At 50.3% G+C, this 16,681-nt stretch overlaps 6 protein-coding genes across 6 annotated transcripts; 3 read left to right on the forward strand and 3 right to left on the reverse strand.

The window, feature by feature from the left end:
* Window positions 1-363: 363 nt before the first annotated feature.
* Window positions 364-3,641, reverse strand: N7525_000168 (calcium-transporting ATPase; the record flags this gene model as incomplete). Its single annotated transcript, XM_002560117.1, has 5 exons — window positions 364-469; window positions 528-850; window positions 908-3,223; window positions 3,303-3,460; window positions 3,524-3,641. 5 exons carry the CDS (start codon window positions 3,639-3,641, stop codon window positions 364-366), a joined length of 3,021 nt encoding a protein of 1,006 aa, XP_002560163.1.
* A 2,176-nt stretch (window positions 3,642-5,817) lies between these two features.
* N7525_000169 (14-3-3 adaptor artA-like protein) lies at window positions 5,818-7,351 on the forward strand (the record flags this gene model as incomplete). Its single annotated transcript, XM_061211484.1, has 6 exons — window positions 5,818-5,979; window positions 6,200-6,242; window positions 6,307-6,326; window positions 6,462-6,736; window positions 6,809-6,896; window positions 6,974-7,351. The coding sequence occupies 6 exons, from the start codon at window positions 5,818-5,820 to the stop codon at window positions 7,349-7,351; spliced, it is 966 nt and encodes a 321-aa protein (XP_061070710.1).
* Window positions 7,352-9,629: 2,278 nt separating this feature from the next.
* On the forward strand, window positions 9,630-10,124 carry N7525_000170 (uncharacterized protein; the record flags this gene model as incomplete). Its single annotated transcript, XM_061211485.1, has 1 exon — window positions 9,630-10,124. One exon carries the CDS (start codon window positions 9,630-9,632, stop codon window positions 10,122-10,124), a length of 495 nt encoding a protein of 164 aa, XP_061070711.1.
* Window positions 10,125-10,447: 323 nt separating this feature from the next.
* N7525_000171 (eukaryotic translation initiation factor 3 subunit J) lies at window positions 10,448-11,433 on the reverse strand (the record flags this gene model as incomplete). Its single annotated transcript, XM_002560121.1, has 3 exons — window positions 10,448-11,146; window positions 11,232-11,311; window positions 11,415-11,433. 3 exons carry the CDS (start codon window positions 11,431-11,433, stop codon window positions 10,448-10,450), a joined length of 798 nt encoding a protein of 265 aa, XP_002560167.1.
* Window positions 11,434-11,816: 383 nt separating this feature from the next.
* On the reverse strand, window positions 11,817-13,323 carry aspf22 (enolase acuN; the record flags this gene model as incomplete). Its single annotated transcript, XM_002560122.1, has 4 exons — window positions 11,817-12,612; window positions 12,665-13,004; window positions 13,072-13,128; window positions 13,200-13,323. The coding sequence occupies 4 exons, from the start codon at window positions 13,321-13,323 to the stop codon at window positions 11,817-11,819; spliced, it is 1,317 nt and encodes a 438-aa protein (XP_002560168.1).
* A 1,873-nt stretch (window positions 13,324-15,196) lies between these two features.
* rpt4 (proteasome regulatory particle base subunit RPT4) lies at window positions 15,197-16,553 on the forward strand (the record flags this gene model as incomplete). Its single annotated transcript, XM_002560123.1, has 4 exons — window positions 15,197-15,404; window positions 15,469-15,855; window positions 15,917-16,373; window positions 16,433-16,553. The coding sequence occupies 4 exons, from the start codon at window positions 15,197-15,199 to the stop codon at window positions 16,551-16,553; spliced, it is 1,173 nt and encodes a 390-aa protein (XP_002560169.1).
* Between the last annotated feature and the right edge of the window lie 128 nt (window positions 16,554-16,681).

The following is a 16,681-nucleotide window of genomic DNA, read 5'->3' on the forward strand; positions in this document are numbered from 1 at the left end:
TCATCCATCGGTTTCATTCCAAGGTTGGAAAGGGATCATGGCCCTCCAAGCTAGAGGTGTAGGGAAACAGGCAAGGTCCGACTTCATCGAATAAAGCGGGTTTTCTACAAGGACGCAAGTACACATCGTCATACTGTCCCACAAGTGCAACCATCACAGGTTGTAACCTTTCATTCAGAGTGATCTATGGGCATCCATGATAGCATGTCATAACTAGTTCGCGCAATCTCGTATTCAACGCTGACAAATATCCAGCCAAATCAGGCACAATCTATCTCTATTACACACCGGTTAGCTCCTGCTAGGGCAGACATCTGGGAAGTTTGGGCCATATTTAGGCTTTCGCCAATATAGCCCTATCCTTTATGCCCGCTTGGGCTTACCGGCGGTGCCGTTCTGGGCGACCGGGTTGACGGCTTTCGTGTTGTAGAGACGACGCTCAACCAACTTGAGGAACTCGTCGATCAATCTAAGGGGCGTGGATTAGTAGGATATTCTATCAGTATTAACCAGGAACAGGCACTTACACCACAGGCGCACTGATCACCAACACTGCCTGCCATTCATTCCAGTCCATTGGCAGAATCGAGAACAGGCTCTGGAGGAAAGGAATGTAGAGGATGGCAAAGTGAAGGAGCATGGACAGAGTGATGGCATAGATAAGCATGGGGTTGTTGCCCAGGAAGAAAGTCAGGAGGGACTCGCTGGAGGACAGCGCGTTCATGGCGTTGAGCATCTCGATCACCACGAGGATGGAAAGAGACACGGTGGAGGCAGACTTGCTCATGTCGTTGCTGAACATTTCGCAGCCGATCTCGGGGAACTGGGCGCTGCACTTGTGGTAGTGGGACTGAATTGGATATGTTAGCAACACATAGTTAATACGCGGGAATATCATAGGACGTACCAATTGCCAGAAAGAAATGCCAGGTCCATCGGGGTTGTAGATAAACCACCAGACGTAACCAAAGACGGTAGCAGCACCGACGTAGATGCCGATAACCATGTAGCGGAACAACAACCAGCCGCCGACAAGCGCCTCGTCACGACGGCGGGGAGGGCGGTTCATCACATCGTGGTCAGGAGGATTAAAGGAAAGAGCAGTGGCAGGCAGACCATCGGTGACAAGGTTAACCCACAACAGCTGAACGGGAATCAGAGCCTCGGGCATGCCAAGGGCAGCAGTCAGGAAGATAGAGACGACTTCTCCAATGTTGGAAGAAATCAGGTAACGGATGAACTGTTGAGTGTTGCTGTAGATGGAACGACCTTCCTCGACGGCGACGGTAATAGTAGCGAAGTTGTCATCAGCCAAGACCATATCAGAGGCCATCTTGGCCACATCAGTTCCGGTGCCCATTGCCACGCCAATATCAGCCTTCTTGAGGGCGGGAGCGTCATTGACACCGTCACCGGTCATAGCGACTACGTGGCTCAAGGACTGGAGGAGATCGACGAGCTTGGACTTGTGACTAGGCTCAGTGCGCGAGAAAAGGGAGGCGGTCTGAACGGCCTTCAGCTGTTCACTTTCACTAAGAGCGTCGAACTCACGACCCGTGTAGCTCTTGCCGGTGAGATCCTCGTCCGCGCCGAACACACCAATTGAGCGACAGATAGACTCGGCAGTATTGCGGTTATCACCGGTGATGACAATAACACGGATTCCGGCGGCGTGGCACTTCTTGATAGAATTGGCAACTTCAGGACGAGGGGGGTCCAACATTGCGACAAGACCAATGAGAGTCATGTTCTGCTCCAGCTTGGCGTAGTCCTCGGTGGTGGTGGCGTTCTTCAAGAGGGGGTTCGCAGAGATATTGTCAACACTTGCGATAGCCATGACGCGGAGGCCACGGTTACCATACTCAACAACTTCCTCGGAGAGAAGCTTCAAGTGGTCCTTGGTCACAGAAACGCGAGATCCGTTGGCGCCTTGAATAACGTGTGAGCAGCGGTCGAGGATGCTTTCGGGGGCACCCTTGACCAGCAGCTTTTGCTCCTTGCCCTCACCAACGAGAACAGACATACTCTTGCGGTCACGGGAGAATTCGTAGGTGGCCTTGAGAGGAAGACGGGACTCGTAGTGAGCGCTGGCGGCATGCAATCTTTCGGATGCAGGGAGGCGGTAAAGCTTCTGGTTCAAGGCGATATCGGTGGATCCAATCTTCTCAACCAGAGTACGCAAAGCTCCCTCAGTGGGCTCACCGATGCTGGAGAAAACTCCGCTCTTGGCGTCGTGGGAAAGGCTAGCGGCGTTGCAAAGGGCAGTGACCTCGGCCAATTGTGCGACGGTCGATGAAGAAACGGCCAAGTTCTCGACGACCTTGCCATTCTGGGTGAGCTTTCCCTCGGGAGTAAAAGTAGTGCCTTCGACGTCGATCTCCTCGAAGCCAGTGCCAGAGCTGGTCAGGTAAACAATCTTCTCAACACTCATCTGGTTAGTAGTCAATGTTCCGGTCTTGTCAGAGCAAATCACACTGCAGCTGCCCAGGGTTTCGACGGAAGGAAGAGACCTGACAACTGCGTTCTTTTGAGCCATCTTGCGGGTACCTAGAGCCAGGCAGGTGGTAATGACCACTGCCAGACCCTCCGGGATAGCCGCCACACCAAGAGAGACAGCAATTTTCAGATAGTAGATAGCACCCTTAGTCCAGCCACCGAACGCGGGGTCGTTGAAGTTCTCATAGTTGATAACCCAAACCAGGACACAGATGATGGTAATAACCTTGGCTAGCATGTCACCGAAGTCGTTCAGCTTCTTCTTCAGGGGTGTCGGCTCGGAGATCTGGGAAGTGATGCTCTCGTGGATATCTCCGATGGCAGTCGAGCCACCAGTCAACACGACCAGAGCGGTAGCGTGGCCGTTGACCACGGTGGTACCAGAGAAAAGCATGTTGAGCTGGTCCTGCTTGACGGCCTGCGCATCCTTAATAGCGCGGGTCTCCTTTGCAACACTCTCGCTCTCACCAGTCAGAATAGCCTGGTCGACGCGGAAGCTGTTGCTATGAATTCCGAGAAGTCGGCAGTCGGCGGGGACACGGTCACCGACAGCAATTTGAATGACGTCTCCGGGAACCAACTCCTCGGCCTTGACCTTTCGCGTCATTCCATCACGGACGACCTTGGCCTCGTTGGCCGAATATTCCTGCAGAGCCGAAATGGCCTTTTCTGCGCTACTTTCTTGGGTCACTCCGACCACGGCATTGAGGATGAGGATAGTAAGGATCTGTGAACAAAACATGCCTTGGTCAGCAAGATAGAACACATAGGTATCCGGATGGAATGTAGAATATCCAGACACTTACAACAGCGGGGTCCACGAATGCAGTCCAATCGTCACTCTCTTCAAAGAGAGCTAGCACAAATGACACGGCGGCCGAGCCAAGGAGGATAAGAACCAATTGGTCCTTGAATTGTTCCAGAATCAGCTCCCACATGGGAGTCGGGGGTTCTTCGGCAAGAGCTAAGTAAACGGCAGACGTCAGTCCTGACAATGTCATCATTTTGCAGCGGAGTGGGTACTAACCGTTCGGTCCATATTGTTGTCTGGATTTTAAGACCGCGTTCTGCGACAGACCGGTCTGCTCTGATACTTTGAAGTGCTCCAGCGACTCCGCTGGAGTACGGAGAAAAGCGTTCTCCATGATCGCGACACCCTCAACGGCAATAGGCAGGATCAATTGCGATAGCCGTAGAGGTGAGGAAGAATAGTTGGGGTAAACAAGGCACAGAGGAATGGGGGCGTGTTTTAAGGTAGTGACATGCCCGGGGTAACACAGAGTCGGAGAAAAGGAAGCAGTCCAAAGCGAGGGAAAACGCGATATAAAATAGAAAAAAAGATCGAGAGCAAGAAATGAAGATCGACCGAACCTCCAGTGGGGGGAAGTCAACGTGTTCTCATCCATTTGATTCCAGGGGCTGAGTAAGCACCGGCCCTGGCACTGTGGGGCTTCCAGAGCCCCGGGGTCTACAGGGCTGAGGGCGGGTCACCGGCAATTCTCCGCTTTGATTTCTCTTTTTCCTCTTATGTTCTGTCTTTTATTGAGTATGAAAGCACGAGATATGCTTGATATTATCAGGATTCTACCTACTACCTTTGGCATAGTCAGTCTCTTACTATACCATCCTCTCTTTTTTCCAAGGTTGAGTGAATTGGAGCATGAGCTTCTCGTAGGGCTCCAACGTCATGCCAATTTTTCCAACTGGGCCGACTGATGGGGCGTCTCTAGGCTACATCGTTTTTTGCCTATCAGATAGACTTGGTGGATAACCTCTTCTCTTGGCAGCTTCCAACAAAGTGGGTATCCAAATCTTCTAAACCGACCGAATCGACTCCTCTGTACTAGTGCGATGTCGGTAGGCTTGTGCCATGACCACAGCTCTTGACTCGTACTCGCTTATCTCTAGGCCAAGATATTTGATCGGTTGGGAATTGCTTTGTTTCCGGGGCCGAGATCTTCAAGGCCAAAGCTCAGTCCCTGTTAGTTGCATGAAGCGTGGCATCTCCATAAGCACGCTAACGTACCCTTGCCTATAGGGCTGACGCTAGAACCAAAGTCCATGTTGCATAACTTGTATATGTACCTAGGTATATATCTGTTGATCATATATTCTACCCCCAATGATCTGTGTTCTAGACAAATGCCAATATCCAAACAATTGCTATCTCTGTTGCTTGAGCTGCTTAGCTTGTTTCCAATCTGGCCAAATGTCCCTATCAAGCCACGTTTGATAGCCAACATTAGAGGGGAAATGAATCCAGCAAGCCTCTTAGAGTTTGCAGTGCATTCACCGACCAACTAGACGATATGATCAATCCGATAGTTCTCCAGGGCTAACCTTCCAAGCTTGGAATAATCAACCTGTGGACACAAGGCCACATACGTAGGTCGACATGAGACCAAATTCAGCCACCTCTGCTTTTTGAATACTCTTTCAGATGTCCACTAGTTATATGTCTTTTGTTCGAATCGGGTAAAAGTTATAGTATCAAAATAAAGAGCTGGACTTTACATAACCGCCACTTCGGTTCCAGCAACTTAAAAGCTTGTCTGCAAGGCTCCACTTGCCCATTGAATTAGATGGGGGAAAGAGCACTGTGCTGTAAATGCTGGTTAAGGTGTTTTTATTGGAGCAAAGAGTAGCAAATGTCTGAAAGAAACACCTTTTGAATACATTTAGCCCGAACTACTACAGACTGTGAAATTACTTGAATAACCCTACCTAGAATACCTAGAATACCTGTGATACTTTGTGATACTTCGAGACCTAATTTGAGTGGCTGGTCAACTACATCATAACCGGTTTTGTTGTCTGGAAGGTTCTAAAGACATTTGCATCATCATCATCCCCAGACTTCTATACCGTTACTGGCTTCCACTATAATAGCTAAGACACAATAAAGAGGCTTTTTTACCTCATACCTCTAGCTCTACATAGAAATTGCATGTGTTTCCTGATTTTGTTGACAGTACCGGTCGGAGTCCCTTGGACGACATTGAAGGTATTATGACCCCGTATGTACACAGAGGGGAAGTCTAGGTACAGATTAGGTATAGAATCACGCGAGATCCCATATATCGTGCTAGTTATTCGATCCACGTGTCCTAAAAGGAGTGCTGGATACCGTCTAATATTAGCAGGTACTTGGTAACAAATACCGTCATATATACCCCACCTCGCCCATATTAATCACTTATTAAGGGGATCGACGGTAAAACAAATACTGGGCCGCGGCCCAAGTACTCCGGTACTTTCACAGAGCGGTGCCACAATAGGGGGCATGAGGTACCGGGTACAAGAGAACAGTGTATTATTGTTATGATTCCAATTCCCCCAACTCACCTCACTCCATCTCTCTCCCCCCCACTTGGTCGTCTCTACCCATCTTCCTCTTCTGCATCTCGTGTTTCCTATCCCTTTATTTTTCAAGTCTCAAGTTTCAACCACCTATCTCGATTCAATTTCACAATGGGTTCTGAGGTATGTTGTTATTTCCTTCTATTCGGCGCTCTTTTGAGTTGTCACCGCCATCGCAATCCCACATTCCCATCCTCATATGAGCTTACCCCCATCTGGAATTTTTCTCGATAAGAACTGGGCTAACAAATATTGTGACTATGCAGCGTGAGAAGTATGCCCATCGTCGCCCCTATCCCCTGAAACCCCATAGCCCGACATGACTGACCCCCTCACCAGCAAGACGTTCCTCGCGCGGCTCTGCGAGCAGGCCGAGCGCTACGATGGTGAGTGGACTTCGCGATCACTTGACTGGACGTGTATACTGACGTGTCGCTCTGTGCTTTTCAGAAATGGTCACCTTCATGAAGGTTAGTCGCAACCCCTCAGCGTTGTTTACTGGGTATCCATGCTAATCGCCGAACAGGAAGTCGCCAACGTATGACACCATCTACCCATCCCCTTCGGGACTGCTTTTAGGGTATTTGCGATTGACACGTATTTAGATTGGTGGCGAGCTCACTGTTGATGAGCGTAACCTGCTTTCCGTCGCTTACAAGAACGTGGTCGGCACCCGCCGTGCCTCCTGGCGCATCATTTCCTCCATCGAGCAGAAGGAGGAAAACAAGGGCTCCGATGAGCACGTCGGTATCATCCGCGATTACCGCCAGAAGATCGAGACCGAGCTGGAGCAAGTGTGCCAGGATGTGCTTGACGTTCTTGATGAGGCTCTCATCCCCAAGGCCGAGACTGGAGAGTCCAAGGTCTTCTACTACAAGATGTGAGTTACACTCGGACCGAATCTGACGTGGACACACCTCATCTCGGGACATTGCGCTGACATTGTAAACAGGAAGGGTGATTACCACCGCTACCTCGCCGAGTTCGCTTCCGGTCCCAAGCGCAAGGGTGCCGCCACCGCTGCCCACGAGGCCTACAAGGTAAATACCCCTCGTCTCGGCTTATTATCATACGCCGTCTCTCTATTCGCAATGAGCAGCTGTTGATCGTCCCGCAGAACGCCACCGACGTTGCCCAGACCGAACTCACCCCCACTCACCCTATCCGTCTGGGTCTTGCCCTGAACTTCTCCGTTTTCTACTACGAGATCCTCAACTCGCCTGATCGTGCTTGCCACCTTGCCAAGCAGGCGTTCGACGATGCGATTGCAGAGCTCGACTCCCTCTCCGAGGAAAGCTACCGCGATAGCACCTTGATCATGCAGCTGCTGCGCGACAACCTGACCCTCTGGACCTCATCTGAGGGCAACGAGGGCGAGGGTGCCCCTAAGGAGGAGAAGCCTGAGGAGGAGACCGCTGCTCCCGCTGCCACCGAGGCCGCTGCTCCCGCTGAGGAGAAGCCCGAGGAGGCTAAGCCCGCCGAGACTCCAGCCTAAAGGAGCAGTATTAGGGGTCGCGACGAGCCGTATGCCGTTTGGTAGGGTGGGCGTTCGCATTTATTCCTGGACGTGGTTATGCAAGTCGCTTCTTTGTTTTCACTGCAGCGCTGGGTTGGACCGGCAGATATCTTGCACGTCTTCGGGACCGTGTGGGTCGGCCGGCGGAGTTTGATATTCGGTTGACGCGAGCAGAAAAGGGGCTGAGTGGAAATTTCTCTCTCTTTTATTGTCGTTATTCCCACTCCAGCACGTTTCAATGTGTTTATTTTCCATTCCACTCCGAGCTTCTTTACTTGACATGCACCCTGTGTTGGGTTGCTTGCGTAGCCAATGATTCCCCTTTTACAGTATTTTATGACTGAAGTATGAGCCGATACACGTTGTAAACCTATGTATTCATCCCTTTGCACGACTCGCCTCGTTATTAGTCTCAACAGCCCTTGACGCATCTTAGTCGACCAACACTATGAGAGATATGTTAACGGATGTGCATTTTTACGCTCTGAAGTTAATCGAATCTCAACTGCCTTTTCTCAGTAGTGCTCTTGCCTATCAACGCTACCGCCAACTCAAAACACATCGAAGACTCATCGCTAGGAAAAGACCAGCATGCCATCAGCCTCCAAATCGAAGACGCCAGCGCGTCCGACAATTCCAAACTACCAAACAGAACGCGACAGAAAGCGCCATCCGATCAAGCACCGAAGGTGCGGAACCACCACCATCGGGGAGCAACATGCCTCAAGCGATTCGTCGGAGCCAAGAGCGGTACAGCAACATCACCGGAGGCAATGAGGCTATAGCAATCCTCAACCCGACCCGCTTTCTCCCATCGAAACCAGCTATCTCCCACCGAAGCGAACTCAACCGAAACACGTCTTCCCGCCAACCAAGAGCAACCAATCGAAACCGGGCGTGTGGGCGCCACGGAAGGGGTCCGGGCACTTGTTAGAATATGACAGCTAAGCAGGTGGGCATCGGATTGCATGCAATGCATCCTGCAATCTCGGTATGATGATAGGAGGGCCGGAGAACGCCAAGGCGAAATAGTAGTCCACGTTGGTAAATGGTGCCCGGAGGGGTTGATGAGGTGGTCTGTTGTACCGTGATTGGTTTTCTTAGCTGATCCCTGTATGTGTGTATATCTCTTGTGGTATATGTCTGTTGCATTTAAGAATTGTGCTAGGTTTTGTGTCTCTGGCGAGTCAGATGGATGGTATAGGGTGTTTTTAGATTTAGTCGATTGTATAGAAAACAATATGAACCTCATTCCGGTATAGATTCGAATTCGTTATGGAGCCCTGATTCCATACGGTATAATATCAACCCTTGATTCACTTGATAGTATCGGACCCATGCACTGGGATTCAGCGTCCCTTAAATTCCGACTCGTCCGTCAAACTGTCGGCTGTGGATTTTAAGGTCAAGACGGTTAGAGGACAAACATAACCATACGAGACATAGAATTGGGAAGGAGTAAGCCCGGATGCACAATGCCTGCATCCGCTGTCGAATCAATTGAGGAGTCTACGTCTAGGATTGCCGCGCGTCAAGCAACTCAACAGGTCAGTTGGACAATGGTTTTGACTTGTGTCAGTCCCAGAGCTTCATACCAGGGCTCTTAATGGTCCTGTTTGTTTGCTTCGCTCTTGGCAATAGCTTGGACGAGTGCAAGCATCTGTTTTACTGAGTTCCTGTTCCAATTGAGGATGAAAAGAATGTCTCAAACCCCCACAATGATGATAAATTTCGATATATCCAAGACCTGATGAGAAGAACATGTAACTTGAAAAGACCATAGACAGGTCTATCTTTGGCACCATGAAAACGAAGCGTAGTATATACGCTGATGTATATATACCAGGTTTCTTCGGGGATTTTCTACATGCATCTATACATAGATAGATACTGCCACATGACCAAGCCAACGAATCCTAGTTCATTGCATACATACATGTATGTTGTATGCATGGCTACATCACCTCTGTTCTATGGACCCTATCATGCAAGCGAGGATTGGGTAGACGCACTAGAATTATAACCTTGTCTGGAAAGCCTTCCTCGGTTGTCCCCGGGTACCCAATTCCATGCTACCGGGTTCCATCTTAAAAGGGGATGTGTGAGGTAAAAGTAATGCATATAGCCAATTCCCATCCTTTTTCAACGGGCTATATAAATAGTAGTAGAAGCCAAAACCCCACGTTCAGCAATCTTTCACCCAACAACAATAATAACAACCAATCCACTCCACTCCAAAAACCCAACGTCACAAGCAATGTCACTCCCACAAGCCCTAGCCCTTCCCCTCGAACCAAACACCCTCTACATCCTCCTCCTCGACCTAGGCGGCAACTGCCTCTTCGAATGGAAACTATACCTCACCTCAACACCCACAACCGGCCAAACCTTCCACATAACCAACGAGACCGGCCCAACAAGCTGGCAACACAAAAGCGAAGTCGTGTACAACATAGCAAGTAATGCGCGAGTGGTGCTAGCGCTACAAATTGGCGCCGTCGGCCCCGTGCTGCACGCCGCGCTGGGAGCACGTCTTGCACTCGTCCCGTTGGCGCTGTACTCGGCTCGATTTCGAGAGAGCCTTTCCTGCCGCGTGTGGGTCCAGGAGGCGCTTTTTGCATTGGATGATGAGGGATATCTTGGCCTCGCCAGGAGTGTGGGGGATATTGAGCAGGAGGCTAGACAGCTTGGGATGCTTAATAAAAGTCGGGGTACCAGATCGGTGGTTAGGAGTAGGGCGTTTGTTGGTTAAATCTACATTGTAATGGATGGTTATTAGCTCTGGGGGTTATGGTTAATGTAAGGTCATATAATAATCGGAATGGATTGGGTCTTTCTATGGGTTACTTGTTCCCAAGCATTTGAGATAGATGTTGAGATAGATGGGGATGTACAGAGCGATGTTTGGGCAAATGGAAAAAAGGAAGGGGTAATCGACCCAGCAGAAATAACCTGCACGTAGGTGAGGCAGATATAAAAGATATAGATCTTTTAAGATGCGTATTTTCAAGGATCGAATCCAGGGCAAAGCAAAGCGAAACAATTCAAATGGAGACTAGTCGTCCGTATTCACATTCACATAAAGTCATCATCCCCAAGATCACCACCATCGTCGTAGTTGGTGTTATCGGCATGGATGTCGCGGCTAGCATTCAGGGAGATCTTGGTCTTTGCTGCCTTGGACTTCTTGTTGCCCTTGTCAGCGGCACGCTCCTCGCGCATCTTCTCGTTGGAGGCAGTAGTGAGGGCACTGGCAATCTTCTTGATCTCAGTACTAGGCAGCTCCTTCACAAGCTTACGGGTGAAGTCCTGCGCCCAGAGAGCGTAGTGAGGCTTCTTGGAGTGCAGGGTGAGGAGTGGCACAAGGGTCTCGCTCAGGCGGGTGAACTGGTCCTTGGTGGTGGGCTTGAACAGCGGCATGGCGGACAGATCGATGGCCTTGGTAGGATCGGTTGAGTCGCTGACGACAATGGCCTTGGGGGCTCCCTTGTTGGGCTTGACATCAACAGAGCCGAAAAGATCCTCGGCGTGGGCAAGATCGGCTTCCTGCTCGGTCTTGCGCAGACGAGCACGGCGGGTTGTCTCGTCCTCGCTCTCGGATTCGTCGTCGCCCTTCTCGCGTTGGCGCTGCTGTCGGAGTTCCTCTATCCGCTGGGCTTTGGTCTTCTTGTTGGCGGCGGCGGCAGCCTTGGCCTTGGCCTCAGCTTCTTCGGCCTTCTTGGCCTTCTCGCGCTCTACCTCGGAGTCTTCGGCGGCATCCCATGAGTCAAGAACCTATTGTTCGAGGCTTGTTAGTTTATTGGGCTTGGGCGCGAAAGTGAGGGCCCTGTTAGACAGGTTCGAGTTTGTGTTGCCTTACTTCTTCTTCCTCTTCATCGTCGAAGCGACGGCGGGGTGCGGCAACAATAGGAGGCGTAGAGCTCTCCTCTTCTTCATCATCTGTGTGATATCAAAGAATTAGCAACGGAAACATGAGCAGAACACGAGCTAAGTGATTGTGGCAATGACTATAGAAGGCGATAATACAAGGACAATAACATACCCCACTTGGAAGGCGGCATTTTGGGCAATCTAAAATCTCGATATGTAAGGAAATGAAAGAACGTAATGCGCTACACGCAAGGCCAAAAGGAACAAGCCAACAATCGGACCCAGCAAGGATGGAGGGGCGAGGGCAAATTTTATGTGGGACACACTTATCGTCCCCAGGTGGCATGCGCACGTGACCTCGGGCATTGGATGCCCGATGAGCATGACCTTTGTTCATATGTCTACATGTGTTCATTTACATATTTTCTAACTTATCAAGTGATTGAAATTTGTTTTCATTGAAAAAGATCCTATTAAATTCATAATCATCATGGGCGACGGCTCCGTAGATCATCAAACCATCGTTTTTGATGGGCCCTCATCAGGCCCGATCTATGCTGCCGAAAGGCTGCATTTACAGGTTGACAGCAGTGCGGAACTTCTCGCCGGCGTAGACAGCGTTGGCACCAAGCTCCTCCTCAATGCGGAGGATCTGGTTAAGCTTGGCAAGACGCTCGGAACGGGCAGGGGCACCGGTCTTGATCTGACCGGCACGGAGACCAACAGCGATGTCAGCAATGGTGACATCCTCGGTCTCACCGGAGCGGTGGGAGACCATGACACCCCAGCCGTCGGCATAGGAGTCCTTGGCGGCCTGGATAGACTCGGTCAAGGTACCGATCTGGTTGACCTTCAGGAGAAGGGCGTTGCAGGACTTGAGCTCAATGGCCTTCTTAATGCGCAGAGGGTTGGTGACAGTCAAGTCATCACCGACGATCTGGAAGTCGGAGGTCTTGTAGAAGTAGCTCCAGGCCTCCCAGTCGTCCTCAGCGAAGGGGTCCTCGATGGAGACAATGGGGTACTTGGCAGCGAGGGACTTGTAGAGGTCGGCAAGCTGCTCGTAGGTGAGCCACTTGGTGGGGTCGCTCTCGGGATTCTTGAAGTCAAGATCGTACTTCTTGGCATCCTCCTTGTAGAACTCGCTGGAGGCAACATCCATGGCAATCTTGATCTGGCCAGTGTAGCCAGCCTGCTCAATGGCCTCGGTGATGAGGTCGAGAGCCTCCTCGGCGGTCTGAATATCAGGAGCGACACCACCCTCGTCACCGACGTTACCGGCGGACTGACCGTACTTCTTCTTGGCGAGAGCCTTGAGCTTCTGGTAGACCTCAGCACCCTGGCGGAGACCCTCGGAGAAAGTGGGGGCAGTGCTGTATTTGGTCAGTTTATAGTTGCAACCCGTTTCGAGGCTGGAAGACCTACTCGGGAACAATCATGAACTCCTGGAAGGCGAGACGGCCACCGGCGTGGGAGCCACCGTTCAGGACGTTCTGGAAGGGGACGGGCAGGACGAAGGGCTTCTTGGTTCCGGCAAGGTCGGAGATGTGAGCGTAGAGGGGAACACCCTTCTCAGCGGCGGCAGCCTTGGCAACGGCGAGAGAAACACCGAGGATGGCGTTGGCACCGAGCTTGCCCTTGTTGGGGGTTCCATCAAGCTTGTTCAGGAACTCGTCAACCTTGGCCTGGTCCTTAACGTCGATGTTCTCCTTGATGAGGGCGGGGCCAATGACGTCGTTGACGTTCTTGACGGCGTTGAGGACACCTAATTTGGGACGAAGATATCAGTTCCTGATTACTCGGGATGTGTCAACGGAAATTCATTCACTTACCCTTACCACCCCACTTGGTCTTGTCACCATCGCGGAGCTCAACGGCCTCGTGCTGGCCTAGAAGATAATGTTAGCAATCTAGTCCTCAATTTATTTTTTTCAATGCCTTGAAGTCAAGGAGAACAAACCAGTGGAAGCACCGGAGGGGACAATGGCGCGGTGAAGGCCGGTCTCGGTGACAACATCCACCTCAACGGTGGGGTTGCCGCGCGAGTCGTACACGGAGCGAGCGTGGATCTTAGAGATAGGCATGTTGGAATTGGACAGGCTGATTATGGATTCAGTCAGTTGGAAGAAAGGAGAAAAACAGGATCTGGGCTGATATATGGCAAAAGCTGCAGGTGACTAACGGCGGGGGGAGGTTCACCGATGACCCAAAAAGATTGGGCGGGAGAGGTGAGAGACGGATATGATTTGCTTGGAGTGCTCAACGGGGGGCAAGTTCCTACTACGATCACCGGTAGGTCTTTGGCTGGGTTTCTATTCCTTTCCAGAAGACTTGGGTGTATGTAGTAGTTTGTAGTAGGGGGGGGATTTGTATTTGGAGGGGTAGAAGATGGTGTTATGGCGGGGTATATGATGTTATGATATGAGGTTATAATGCTTATATTTCAAAGACTCACCTGTTTAAATAAGGACTTGATAAATAGAAGAAAACCTTACGGAGACTAACGACTACTTAAATACGTTCCCCCAGAGAAACCCCGGGAAAAGCTCATTGCTGCTCCGATTCTTTCCAATGCAACAGTGGGGCTCCACGGCCTGTCTCCAGCACTTGCTGGCTGATCCGACCTTATGCGGCCTCTGTAGCTACGAGATCTCCCGTCCCTCGGAAGATATTACATATGTTGACTATGATGGCATACCATTCTCCCGATTGCACATGTCCTATTACAGGTGCATATCGTACATACGGCACCCCTCTACCCCTCGATTGCATCTCTAGTCTAAGCTGTAGATAACTCCGTACTTGTTCGGGCTAATGTTACCTCCAGGGCTACATTGTTCATATTGAAATGGAATTGATCATCTTACGTAGCATCCATTCTAACCTTGGAACCTTCCAAGGTTCCATTCTGACTTGGACGAAGACAGCAGTTGGCGCCTGATTGCTGAGGCCAAGCTATCTCGGACCGAGCTCCGGGTTAATAATCTTCCCTCCGAGCTGTTTCCATTATCAAATGATCTAACAATAGCCAACTTTGCAAGCATTGCAAACACCAGGGTCCTCTTCATCATCTTGGGTTACAAGTGCGTGTGACTACGACTGTCCAAACGGGCATTGCTAGTTACCACTGCTCTTCCGAATAATATAGCACCCATCGTTGAAAGAAGTGGCATCTCGCATGAGATCAACGTCCGTAGCCTGCATCAGATGCACGTATCCTGCGTGCATGTTCCGTATGGAGTATAGTTGGCCAACACGTTGATATGGAGTCTGTCGCACATATTGGTGGTTTAAGCAATGAGTTAACTCGCGTTTACAACGGTGATCCCTGACAAATCAGGCACCAAGGCACCTGGTCAGCATAGGTAGTTCCTCACTTGAGACAAACCCAGTATTTAGATGAATTTAGATGAAGGGGCATCTTAATGTTGATCAAGATGACCGTATATAGACAAGAAGATATAGGGAATATATAGAGAAAGAGCATAAAAGAACTTAAAGAAAAGAGCTCAAACATACATACATGTGTAGACTAAAGCAGAACGGTGAGCCGCTTTCCAAACATGTTATTACCGTACTACCAACTCTTATTTCGAAGGATGTCATACTCACAGTGCATAATTTCCCTCTAAATATATTGTCCAGGAGGCTTTTTGGCTGTCAGAGATCCATTCAAGTCAAACTTCATCTGATGTTCTGCCTTAGGTGTCCTGGCTGTGATGACCAAGATTATGACATAAGACAGCTCTGAGGTCATGTGATCGTCTCTTGTGGACGCCGCGCTGGAAGCTGGAAGCTCCCCAGGCAAGGTGCTATTGCCCTTTTCAATCACGATATCCATCCATCTTGCGTCCACGACCTTACACGAAATTCTGAGTTGATATCTGAATTACAGCTCCCTTTTGGCTACCATCCCAACTCGTCCACACTCGGTGAATCCATCATTCGTCCTTCAAGATGAGCGACCCGGAGCGCAGCCAGGCGCTCGAGGACTATAAAAAGAGCTTGCTCGAGCTACGAGAATGGGAAGCCAAGTTGAAGACCCTTCGTTTGGGTATCAAGGATCTTCAAAGAGAGTTTGATGTTTCTGAGGATAACATCAAGGCACTGCAAAGTGTTGGTCAGATCATCGGCGAGGTGCTGAAGCAGCTCGACGAAGAGCGATGTGAGTATCAAAGCTCAAGCTTTCCATTTCAATGCCGGTATCAAGAAGCTAATACGCTTTGCAGTCATCGTCAAGGCGTCATCGGGTCCTCGATATGTGGTCGGTTGTCGTTCAAAGGTGGATAAGTCCAAGATGAAGCAAGGCACACGTGTGGCCTTGGATATGACAACACTCACCATCATGCGGATGCTGCCTCGTGAAGTTGATCCCATGGTGTACAACATGTCTCTGGAAGATCCAGGGTCCGTCAACTTCGCTGGTATCGGTGGTCTTAACGACCAGATCAGAGAGCTCCGTGAGGTCATCGAACTACCCCTGAAGAATCCAGAGCTCTTCCTCAGAGTCGGAATTAAACCTCCGAAGGGTGTTTTGCTCTACGGTCCTCCGGGTACTGGTAAGACGCTGCTTGCACGAGCAGTGGCCAGCTCGATAGAGACCAACTTCTTGAAGGGTATGTTCGACATCTTATAGCATCTATACCCGCAATATTCTGACTAGTCTACTCTCCTTAGTTGTATCATCGGCCATCGTGGACAAATATATCGGTGAATCCGCTCGCCTGATCCGAGAGATGTTCGGATACGCCAAGGAACACGAGCCCTGCATTATCTTCATGGACGAGATTGATGCCATTGGTGGACGACGATTCTCAGAGGGTACATCGGCAGATCGAGAAATTCAGCGGACGCTTATGGAGTTGCTGAACCAGCTGGACGGTTTCGACTACCTTGGAAAGACAAAGATCATCATGGCTACCAACCGACCCGATACACTGGACCCCGCTCTGTTGCGTGCTGGTCGTCTGGACCGCAAGATTGAAATTCCTCTCCCCAATGAGGTTGGTCGTTTGGAGATCTTGAAGATCCACACGAGTACAGTCCAAAAGGAAGGTGATATCGACTTTGAGAGTGTGGTCAAGATGAGTGATGGTCTTAACGGTGCTGATCTCCGAAACGTGGTTACTGAAGCGTGAGTGACAATGCGTATGCCATGATACGTCATGAACTCGTTGGCTAACTCTTTATTAGTGGTCTATTCGCGATCAAGGATTACCGTGACGCTATCAACCAGGATGACTTCAACAAGGCTGTACGGAAGGTGGCAGAGGCGAAGAAGTTGGAGGGCAAGCTTGAGTATCAGAAGCTGTAATTTTATCTACCTTGCGAGGGCTGTTGGCCCACATCATCTGGTGCACGGATTAGATCTTTATCTTGAAGCGCTAATGCTATGCATTCGACCTATCCTTCTGTTGTAGATTCAAGTCGGAGTCTGTAGAT

Source organism: Penicillium rubens (genome assembly GCF_028828025.1).
Source record: "Penicillium rubens strain IBT 27055 chromosome Unknown utg000001l_segment0_segment0, whole genome shotgun sequence".
Classification (NCBI taxonomy): domain Eukaryota; kingdom Fungi; phylum Ascomycota; class Eurotiomycetes; order Eurotiales; family Aspergillaceae; genus Penicillium; species Penicillium rubens.